The sequence below is a fragment of the Dermochelys coriacea genome, chromosome 4, assembly GCF_009764565.3.
Source record: "Dermochelys coriacea isolate rDerCor1 chromosome 4, rDerCor1.pri.v4, whole genome shotgun sequence".
In the NCBI taxonomy this organism is placed as follows: domain Eukaryota; kingdom Metazoa; phylum Chordata; order Testudines; family Dermochelyidae; genus Dermochelys; species Dermochelys coriacea.
In genome coordinates, this window is record NC_050071.1 from 100,354,089 (window position 1) to 100,366,224 (window position 12,136).

The following is a 12,136-nucleotide window of genomic DNA, read 5'->3' on the forward strand; positions in this document are numbered from 1 at the left end:
AGATCATGATTGGTGGGTGGGAAGACATTGTTAGAAGTTCCGTGAACCAGAACTTTCTGGTCCAATAGGGTGCTAAGAGAAGGATATTGGCTCTGTCATGATGTATCTTCCTTACGACCAGTGGAAGTAGGGGAATGGGAAGCAAGGCATATCTGAGGCTGTTTGTCCAAGACAGCAGAAGATCGCAGTCCTGGGAGTCACAACCCCTGGCTCCTCTGGAACAATACAAGGGGAGCTTTCTGTTCATTTGGGACACAAAGGGGTCTCATAGTGGACTACCCCACTTTGCAAATCTCTCACTTAGGACTGTGTTGTGAACCTCCCAGTCATGGTCTGGAGAGAAGCTTCTGCTTTGTTTGTCAGCAAGGGAGTTATATTATGTTGGCATTGATTATCCCCTCCCTTCAGAAAGGATGCAGTTCATGACTCTTGACATAAAAGGATGCGTATTTGTATGTGGACATTCACCCATCACACGAAGTTTCTGCATTTTACACTTGGCCAGGAACACTTCCAGTTTCAAGTCCTCTCCTTGGGCTCATTCCAGCATCCAGAGTATTTACAAAGGTTTTCTCTGTGATACTGAGAAGGTACGCTGCTTGTATTGTGATGTGGTTCCCGATTAATCGGTTCCAAAGTCTGCTGGCTTCCAGGCAGAGGGGACAAGATCTCACTCCTCCCTGTTTGTTTATATAGACCACCATAGTGATATTGGCTGTTATTTATACATGGCGTGAGCATATGAGCAAGAAAGGCCTTGCCCGCAAAGCAGACTGCCCTCAGTTCCATATGTTTATATGTAGCCTAGCTTCGTGTGGGGTTCAGAAATCCTGAGCAGTGTGGTTGTCATGTGGGTATCCCACCCCAGAAAGGAGCTGTCTGTTACAATGCTGGCCCTGGACGTGGAAGGGTTGAAGGGAACACTGACAATGGGTTTTCAGGGTTCAGTCACCAAGCAAGGGAGGTGATAACTCTGGTGGGAACCTTGGACTTGATATGGTCCTTCTTCAGTCAGTAGATTGCAAGCTTGGCTGCATTCAGACACCGCAGCTGGAGTCTGGTAAATGGCATCATGTGGCCTAACAATGAAAGACACCTGGGCACTGCAGTCTGTGGACTGTGGGTAATGCATGAAATCAGGTTGCTCATTGTATGAAACCTGTCTGCAGGGACGAATGCTCTCACAGAAACCAAGTATAACATCACCCCAATAAAGTTTACTGACCTTGTGGGTAACTGGACAATAAAATGAACTTTTCTTTGTTTATGCAAATGCCTAGGGTGGCCAAAAGTTGAAGAGAAACCCTGTCACCGACCTGAGCACCTGATGAGGTTGGCCTACCAGGACTCAATCATCCAGGTATGGAAATACCATATAGCCCTGGCATCTCATCTGGGCGGCCACCACAGAGAAAACCTTTGTAAATACTCTGGGTGCTGAAATGAGCCCAAAGAAGAGGACTTGAAACTGGAAGTGTTCCTGGCCAAGTGTAAAATGCAGAAACTTCATGTGTGATGGGTGAATGTCCACATACAAATACGCATCCTTCATGTCAAGAGTCAGGAACTGCATCCTTTTCTGAAGGGAGGGGATGATCAATGCCAACATAATCATCCGGAATATCAGATTTCACATAAAGATGTTGCGTTGCCAAAGGTCCAAGATGGGTCTCCACCCTCCATCATTTTTGGGAATTAGGAAATGTGGGGAGTGGAACCCCCTTCTGTGGCAATGAGGCGGGATGCACTCTACTGTCCCTCGATGTAAAAGGGATTCTGTGTCCTGAAGAATTATCTTGTGAGGGTGATCCCTGAAGAAGGACTAGGAAGGGGGCTTGTGAAGCAGGAAGGAGAGGAACTCTATGGAGTTTCCCTGATGGATAATTTCCAGAACCCAAATGTTTCTAGTGATCTTGTTCCAGTTGTGGGTGAAGAGTGTGACACAGCCCCCAAAAGGTGACATGGGGAAAAGATAGGCAGCATCAGTGGTGGTCTCAACCAATATGTCAAATATGGCTCTTGGCCAGTAGTTGGGAGTGAGTAGAGGCTGTGTCAGTAGAGGGGGCCGAGAAGTGAGGCCTCAGAATCCTCTGGCATTTGTGTGGAGGCTCAGCTGGGCACCTGGCAATAAAGGTCTATAGGACTCCCTCTGATGTTCCCTCGGAGGGGATAAAGTATAAATCCCCCGGGAATGCAGAGGCAATCTGGAGTCCTTTAGTGAGTAGGGTCTTGTCTGTTTTCTCTTTAAAGAGATTAGACTCATCAAAGGGGAGGTCCTGGATGGTGTTTTAGACCTACCTAAGAAACCTTGATGATTGTAGCCAAGAGTCCCTCCTTATGACTAAACCCTGGCCAAATTTCTGGAAGCTGTGTCTGCTGCATCCACTGCAGCCTGGAGGGCTACTTTTGCCACTATTTCCCCCTCATCTGAAAAAAAGAAAAAGACTGAAATTTGGCCCTGTCCTCCATGGGAAGCTTATGTCTGAAGTCCGCATGCCTGGAATAATTATTAAAATTGTATTTCACTAACAAAGCTTGGTAGTTAGCAACACAAAATTGCAGGCCTATGGAGGAGACCTTTCTCCTCAAGAGATCCTGTCTCTTAGAGTCTTTATCTGCCATGGCTGCCCTTTAATAATGCGACTAAGCTCTTTCTGTAGTCCCCTGTACCAGCAACAAGTTGGAGGCAGTATGGGAGAATGAAAATTCAGGTCCTTTAGCAGGAACAAAATATCGCCTCTCGGCTGTTTTCAGTGTAGAGGCCCAGGATGCTGGAGTGTGCCATACCATTCTGGCCCATTCTAGTATGGCCTCATTGACCAGAAGGGCTACCTTACTTGGTCCCTGCAGTTGCAACATGTCCAGGAGCGGGTTTTGAGGATCCTGGACCTTATCTAATGGGATCTATAGGTCACTGAAAATTCTTTGTAACAGCTCCTAGTAATGCCAGTGGTCATCTTGCGGAGAAGGAGGAGTGACTGCTTTGACCGTGGATGATGAAGAGACACCCTTCAGAACCGTCGGCACCTGCAGATCAGGTTCCAGCTCTTCCTCCTCGTACAAGCTCTCCAACAGAACCAGCTGGCGAGAAGGAGAGGAGCTGTACAACTCTTGAGAAGTGCCCAGATGCCTGTCATAAGGATCCAATGGATCCCAATCAGGCAAGAAAGAGGGATTGATTGGCTGTGGAACCCATAGACCCCAAGAGAATCAATATGAGCTGTCCCGGGTTGGGGGTGGGGGGGAGAAAGAGTGTTATACTCAGAGGAATGGCAAGCATAATCCCTCGACTATCCATTGGGGCTCGACTGTCTCCATGGCAACAAGAAGAAAGCCAAGGAAAGTGTGGGCCCCTTACTGAATGAGGGAGGCAAGCTAGTGACAGAGGATGTGGAAAAAGCTAATGTACTCAATGCTTTTTTTGCCTCTGTTTTCACTAACAAGGTCAGCTCCCAGACTGCTGTGCTGGGCAACACAAAATGGGGAAGAGATGGCCAGCCCTCTGTAGAGATAGAGGTGGTTAGGGACTATTTAGAAAAGCTGGACGTGCACAAGTCCATGGGGCCGGACGAATTGCATCCGAGAGTGCTGAAGGAATTGGCGGCTGTGATTGCAGAGCCCTTGGCCATTATCTTTGAAAACTCGTGGCGAACGGGGGAAGTCCCGGATGACTGGAAAAAGGCTAATGTAGTGCCCATCTTTAAAAAAGGGAAGAAGGAGGATCCTGGGAACTACAGGCCAGTCAGCCTCACCTCAGTCCCTGGAAAAATCATGGAGCAGGTCCTCAAAGAATCAATCCTGAAGCACTTAGAGGAGAGGAAAGTGATCAGGAACAGTCAGCATGGATTCACCAAGGGAAGGTCATGCCTGACTAATCTAATCGCCTTTTATGATGAGATTACTGGTTCTGTGGATGAAGGGAAAGCAGTGGATGTATTGTTTCTTGACTTTAGCAAAGCTTTTGACACGGTCTCCCACAGCATTCTTGTCAGCAAGTTAAGGAAGTATGGGCTGGATGAATGCACTATAAGGTGGGTAGAAAGCTGGCTAGATTGTCGGGCTCAACGGGTAGTGATCAATGGCTCCATGTCTAGTTGGCAGCCGGTGTCAAGTGGAGTGCCCCAGGGGTCGGTCCTGGGGCCCGTTTTGTTCAATATCTTCATAAATGATCTGGAGGATGGTGTGGATTGCACTCTCAGCAAATTTGCGGATGATACTAAACTGGGAGGAGTGGTAGATACGCTGGAGGGGAGGGATAGGATACAGAAGGACCTAGACAAATTGGAAGATTGGGCCAAAAGAAATCTAATGAGGTTCAATAAGGATAAGTGCAGGGTCCTGCACTTAGGATGGAAGAATCCAATGCACCGCTACAGACTAGGGACCGAATGGCTCGGCAGCAGTTCTGCGGAAAAGGACCTAGGGGTGACAGTGGACGAGAAGCTGGATATGAGTCAGCAGTGTGCCCTTGTTGCCAAGAAGGCCAATGGCATTTTGGGATGTATAAGTAGGGGCATAGCGAGCAGATCGAGGGACGTGATCGTTCCCCTCTATTCGACACTGGTGAGGCCTCATCTGGAGTACTGTGTCCAGTTTTGGGCCCCACACTACAGGAAGGATGTGGATAAATTGGAAAGAGTACAACGAAGGGCAACGAAAATGATTAGGGGTCTAGAGCACATGACTTATGAGGAGAGGCTGAGGGAGCTGGGATTGTTTAGTCTGCAGAAGAGAAGAATGAGGGGGGATTTGATAGCTGCTTTCAACTACCTGAAAGGGGGTTTCAAAGAGGATGGCTCTAGACTGTTCTCAATGGTAGCAGATGACAGAACGAGGAGTAATGGTCTCAAGTTGCAATGGGGGAGGTTTAGATTGGATATTAGGAAAAACTTTTTCACTAAGAGGGTGGTGAAACACTGGAATGCGTTACCTAGGGAGGTGGTAGAATCTCCTTCCTTAGAGGTTTTTAAGGTCAGGCTTGACAAAGCCCTGGCTGGGATGATTTAACTGGGACTTGGTCCTGCTTTGAGCAGGGGGTTGGACTAGATGACCTTCTGGGGTCCCTTCCAACCCTGATATTCTATGATTCTATGATTCTATGGAGATACTGGTGTGGCTAGCTCCTCTGATTCACCTGAGTCCGAGAACTGTTCCATCGATAGTGGTACCATTGGTACCACAGCACTTCTGCCAGACAGTTGGAGATGGGACAACTCCTGGGATATTCATGTAGACTCCTTTTCCAGAATAACAACATTGCTCACAAGGGCAGGGCCGAAAAAACGTGGAGACTGCGGATAATGGAGGACAATATCCTCCAATGTTATGCAAGTCTCCTATACTCTGGTGGGTGAGGGGTTCCAGCAGTCAAAACTGAAAGACCTGGTGCATCTGCAGCAGCCAGATGGTCTTCAGATGAATGAGGTGGTACTGATGATGGGTCTGGACGAGCATTCATAGATGGAACTGGTGAATGTCTGGCCTTACGCTTGCTCAGGTGATCGATGAAACTGGAGGATTTTTTTTTTAATGCACCTTTCCCTCCAATCTGGGGATCTTCATCAGAGCCAGTTCCTTAGGTTCCATATGCGACATCTCTCCTGAATTGGAAAAGCTTGTAGAGAAAGTGTGTTTCTTATGGACAGTCCTCGAAGGAGAGTTGTCCTTGCGCCATGAGTGTGCCCTTTACTCTCATGGGGAACCCTAGAAGAAGAGTCTTTGGGCTTAGATGTTGAAGTTTCCAGTCTAAGGCATGGGCTTGGATGACACTGCTGGTCAATTGAGACTGATGCACAGGGGTGTGTCCTTGGCCAAGATTGGAGAGGGGACTCATAGCCTTCTCCACCGGGGCTTTCACAGGCAAAGCTCCTGGGCTTCTCAAGTTCTGGGTGGGAAGGAGTGAAAGATATTGCACTTTGCAGAACTGCACCTCACCCAGAGAGTACAGGCACTGTTGATGTTCATCACTGATAGAGAGGGAGATGCAATTCTTGAATCGTGGGACTCTGGGCATGATTCTGGAGTTGGGGAAGGGTTCCCTAACCAGAGAGAAAAAGTTTACAGTATAGTATAGATTTCAGAGTAGCAGCCATGTTAGTCTGTATTCGCAAAAAGAAAAGGAGTATTTGTAGCACCTTATGTATGTAGCATCGGATGCATCCGATGAAGTGAGCTGTAGCTCACGAAAGCTTATGCTCAAATAAATTTGTTAGTCTCTAAGGTACCACAAGTACTCCTTTTCTTTTTGAGTATAGTATAGAGTATTTCTAACTACTAAGATAAGAAATATAACTATTTAGAAGTTTTTTCTTTCTTTACAGTTTATACAACGAAGTGAAGGAAGAAACAATTCTGACTCATGCAATGTGGAAGTAAAAAGGAACTGGAGAGGCGTTGACCAACACTGCCTCTTATATCCTCAGTCAAGAGCACGAGGAGAGCTACTGCATGTGTGTGGGCCAGCAGACATTGCTTTGAAGAATTTCCAGACTTGGGCACACAACGCTTATTTGTTCCCGACCTGTGGAATACACATAGGGACCAGCACTCGAAGAAGAAATCTTTCCCAACTTCTCTTTTCTGGTCTTCAAGCAACCCCACTACCTCACCAAGCTCATCATCAGAAACAAGCTCCCCACAGGACACACAAACTCAAAGCAGCACAAGACCCTGCCAGAACAACAGATGCAAAACTTGTAGACATATCTTCACCGCTACAATGGTCAATACAACACACCTTTCAAGATTCTTGGGTCCTACCCAGACTTATCACAACATGTGGTATACCTCATTCAGTGTATCAAATGCCACGACAATAACTATGTGGATGGAACCAGATTATTGCTATGTTCTCAAAAGAACTCGCACTGAAAAATGATAAAAGACAAAACCACCCTATCACCCATAGACAAACACTTTTCACAAAGTGATCACGGCATATCTGACCTCTCAGTCTTCGGTCTCAAAGGAAACCCGCATAACACCTTCTAAAGATGAGCCTGGGAACTTAAATTCATAACTCTACTAAATCTTAAAAATCATGGCCTCAACATGGTTTCATGGTTCATTACAACACTCTGTAAGACACCCTGCCTGCTAATTCTTAACTGCCCACTTAATTTTAAGTGGTCTCCTACAGCATGTGTGAATCTGCTATGCTTAACAGTGTCTCAATTTGTATTTTGTTTAGACACTATGGTTACCTTCCCCAGACCTGAAAAAAAAGTTCTGTGAAGCTCAAAACCTTGTCCCTTCCACCAACAGAAGTTGGACCATTAAAAGATTTACTTCACCTACCTTACATGGCTACAACACCACTGCAAACAACTGGATTATAATATGCAGTTATATTTGAGCAACATTAAGTACAATATTCTAAAGAGATTTAATCTTTTATGTGAATTAAATAGTTGGATACCAAATGAATACATGGGATTGGAAATGGCAAGTTTTTGGTTCTTCCTTAAATCATTGGAACATTCTGAGCAGTATCAGCTCTCTAGGCAGTATATATAAATGTCTATGATATTGCCTTGCTTGTAAAACTAAATCTTTCCAGGGACCTACTCGCACAGGAACATTTCCCCCTTTATTTAGAGATTGTAACTCAGTGTCTGGAATATTAATGAACCAAAAAAATACTCATTATTCCTAAATTCCTTGAAAACTAATATAGCACTGGAAATGTTAAATTCATTGTTTTAAAATGTGGATGCCTAACAGCCACCTAAATCTATATTTAGCCACCTAAATAAGTGGCCTAATTTTCAGGGGTAGTGGGACCATATGGCACCTATTGACATTGAAGAGCAAAAATAGACAGCAAAATTAACTTTTTTCAAAAAGTTTAAAACGCTTCTCAAGACAGCCAAAATAAATTAACTATTTTACTAATATTACTTTTCAGTGTAAGCCATTGCTCAAGTTGGCACTGGGACATCTTGTGCTAACGAATTAAGAGGTAGATTGTGACTGGAAGGGGAGGTGGACAAACAGATGTCTGTGTTGAAAATATAGTCCATACCATGAAAATGGCTAAGAACCCCTATTCTAAAATATCTGCATTTATCATCTCACCTTTTAAAACCTCTTGGGTGTATTTTCCTAAGTAATAGTTTCGAAGTTCATCATTAGCCAAAGACTGGTCGTCGATCCCATTTGCTGTGATGTAAACATCTATATCACCATAGGTTTTTTTAATCCATTTTAGAACTTTGCGCATCCCCCAGGGCACCACTGCCAAACGAGACGGGGAACTCAGGCATGTGATATCCTGCAGGAATTGAACATCCCGATCAAATTCATACCAGCTCCCATTTTGAAGTTCATGAATCACAAATCTTGTGGTAAAATGATTCAGTGCATAAAAATCAGCTGCACCTTTAACAAGTTTCTTTTCTTCGTCTGTGAAATATGGCAAAAAGGAATTTGAGAGACCTTTTTTGTTTTTAGATACAATGTATTGCCTCATGGCTGCTGGATAGTCCCCGGTCTTAAAAATTGGATCTGCAAACCAGGCTATTTCAAACTGAAGAAATCTTTTCGCAGCTTTTAAGTGAGAATTAAAATAGGGATTGGCAGGCTCAGCCCAATCTGAATGCAGAGACAAAGACACTAGTCCATGCTGAAAGGATCTATATTGCTTGTCATATATTTGCCAGGCCCTGGCATGTGCTATCAGTAAATTGTGTGCTGCCTGATACGTATCATTGCTACTGCTATTATAGACATCGCTTAATCTGTTTGGCTCATTTATTGTGATCCACAGTTTAACCAAGTCACCAAGTTCCTGAAAACACAAAGCCGCGTAGTTCTGAAAAGCCTGGACAGTAGACTGATTTAGCCATCCTCCTCTCTGCAACAAAGGACCAGGCAAGCCTAAGTAGGTATGAGTTGGATAGTATAAGGTGACCATAGATTTAATATTGAGTTTCAGTAGCTCACTAATCACACATCTATAATATCTGAGAACTTGTCTGTTGATGGCTGACAAATCCCCATTAGGTAAAATTAAGGACCAGTCAAGTGCAAATCTGTAATGTGTTACTTTCATTTTTTCCAGGAGATCAAGTTGTTTTTTAATACTGACAAAGTCTGTACACTGAGCTGGTCGGGTTTTCAGCTTCACTCCTTTAACTCGGTGCAACAGCCCGTCTCCAGTGATGTTCCAGAGATACAGGTTAGGGTCACAGAACTGTGGAGAGGAAGCTACAGATTCTGCCTGTAAAAATGGATGGGGACAAACATATGCAAATTTAGTTTACTTAAACAGGTATCTGTTTGTTACTTGCATCTCTATATGTAAGACAGAATTAGTTTTAGTTTTATTTGCAAAGCAGAGAAGTGAGGATCCTCATTGCTGTTTAGTCCTGGTTTTTGTACATTATGAGTTTACAGACACATCACAACAGTGCAGGATGGGTTTGGTTTTTTTTGTTAATTCAACCTCACAGCATTCCTGTATAAGAGTTGCATCCATTTTTACAAATGGGTAAACGGAGGCATAAAGACAATAATTAATTTGCCCAAGGTCACACAGAGCATCAGTACTACGGAAAAGCTGAACATTATCAGTGGCAGATCTAGGACTAAAAGAAAAGGAGTACTTGTGGCACCTTAGAGACTAACAAATTTATTAGAGCATAAGCTTTCGTGAGCTACAGCTCACTTCATCGGATGCATTTGGTGGAAAAAACAGAGGAGAAACTTTCGGTTTTCCTCCTTTCCCCTCCCCTGCTGCTGGTGATGGCTTACCTTAAGTGATCACTCTCCTTACAGTGTGTATGATAAACCCATTGTTTCGTGTTCTCTGTGTGTGTATATAAATCTCTCCTCTGTTTTTTCCACCAAATGCATCCGATGAAGTGAGCTGTAGCTCACGAAAGCTTATGCTCTAATAAATTTGTTAGTCTCTAAGGTGCCACAAGTACTCCTTTTCTTTTTGCGAATACAGACTAACACGGCTGCTACTCTGAAACAGATCTAGGACTAGAATCACTGTTCTAATTCCAATTATAAATAACCATGTAGTTTAATGAGTAGTTGATATTTATCATTTCTACACGGGTCATTCTCTGACTATTATTATTTAACAAGGTTCTACATTGCTTTGGACTTTTTTATTTATTTTTACAGTTTTGGGTTTTAAAAAAGAAAACCAGTGTGTTTAATATATAGAATTTTCAGTACCATGTGGTGAACTAACAAGGTTTAATCTAAAACCTCTAAAAGTTTTTAGAAGTAAAACCCATCCCCGAAATATGAATTTACTCAGAAGTCTTTATTTTCCTGTGGCTGGTCTGACTGGGTTAAATTACATTTATTTTGTCAGCTGTATGTATTTTTCTAGGCTAATGTTTTCCAACCTGTCATCTTTGACTATGCAATTACAAAACCATGTTACAGCACACCTGCCACATGTCAAATATAGCTATCTATCACATTTAATGTGGAAATAAATATTGTAAGAAAACAGTCTTATCTTATTAGGATGGTGTACACAATATAATGCATTTCTGAATAGAGTTCATACTGAAAGTATCATATATGCAGAAGACGCTGATTAATTTTTTCATTTGTGTTGTTGCAATATTTTAAACTTATGGTTTATTCATTTTCTATCCTTGCAATGAAGCCTGAGAATCCTAAGACTTCTGGGTTGTATTCCTAGCTCTATCACTGACTTGTTCTGTGGTTTTTGGGCAAGTCACTTAAGTGATCCTCAGTTTATACATCTGTAAAACAGATATTGTTATACTTACCTCACAAGGTTGTTATGAAGCTTAATTTATATTTTTGAAGTGCTTTGAGATACCTGGATGAAAGGTATACATACTGTGACAAACTGAACACCGAGGCCCTGCCCCTTCTTGGAGGCCCAGCCCCCTACATTTCCCCCTCCCTCGGTGGCTCACTCTCCCCCACCCTCACTCACTTTCACTGGACTGGGGCAGGGGCTTGGGGTGCGGGCTCTGGGGTGGGGCTGGGGATGAGGAGTTTGGGGTGCAGGAGGGGGCTCCAGGCTGGGGGGTTGAGCCGAGGGATTCGGAATGTGGGAGGGGGCCTTGGGTTGAGGCAAGGGGTTAGGGTGTGGAAGGGGTGAGGGCTCTGGGCTGGGACTGAGGATGAGGGGTTTCGGGTGCAGGAGGGGGCTCCAGGCTGGGGGGTGGGGCCAAGGGATTCGGAGTGCAGGAGGGGGTTGCAGGGTGGGGCTGGGATGAGGGGTTCAGGGTGCGGGAGGGAGCTCTGGGCTGAGGTAGGGATGCAAGGGGTGCAGGCTCTGGGGTGGAACCAGGGATGAGGGGTTTGGGGTGCAAGGAGGCTCCAGGTTTGGGGGGGGCTGAGGCAGGGGGTTGGGGCTTACCTTGCACGGCTCCCAGTCAGTGGGGAGTGTCTAAGTCTGGCAAGCTGCCTGCCTGCCTTGACTCCGTGTCCCATGTGCCCTGGAAGCGGCCAGCAGGTCCAGTGCTAGTAGGTGGGGGGTGGGAACCAGTGCTCGGGGCAGGGGCAGGGGCAGGGGCAGCTTGCGCGGAGCCCCATGGCCTAGGAGCCGAACTGGCTGGCCACTTTCAGGGCGCAGCGCTTTGCCCCAGGGCTGGTAGGGACTAGTCTGCCTTAGCGCCGCAGCACTGCCGACCACATCTTTAATGGTCCGATCAGTGGAGCCCGCCAGGGTCCATTTTCAACCAGGTGTTTCAGTTGAAAATTAGACACCAGGTTACCCTAACATTGGGACTGAAGGCTTAAGAAGCAGTTCTGAACCCAAGTGACTCTGCCCCCTTGCCCCTCCAGAGGCTGCTCCAACTGGAGGAGGAGATTAAAAGGGAGCCAGACAGCTCAAAAGGGGGCAGCAAGCTGTGCAAATCACATGTGGTGCGGATATTATAACACTGTTCCGTGTGATGCAAATAGTCACCAGAGAAATGCCTATAAATTTAAGGATGAAATTGTTAGATTTAACCTTTTGGGCTAAGGTTAATGGAAATAGTGAATATAAAAGTGTACTAAACAAATATACAAAGACTGTTGGGAATTAAGTAGACAAGATGCAACTGGACATCACAAACTTCCACATGCTAGCAGGCTCAAAAAGTGGGTAAAAGACTTGAGTGAAAAGGAAGATCTGGAAGAGATTAAA

At 44.9% G+C, this 12,136-nt stretch overlaps 1 protein-coding gene across 1 annotated transcript in view; it reads right to left on the reverse strand.

The window, feature by feature from the left end:
* The window catches only part of KLB (klotho beta), a 64,900-nt gene that overhangs the window by 5,791 nt on the left and 46,973 nt on the right, over window positions 1-12,136 (reverse strand). Inside the window, 1 exon segment of the mRNA XM_043513953.1 lies at window positions 8,077-9,220. Within this exon segment, the coding sequence (XP_043369888.1) occupies window positions 8,077-9,220 (1,144 nt within the window).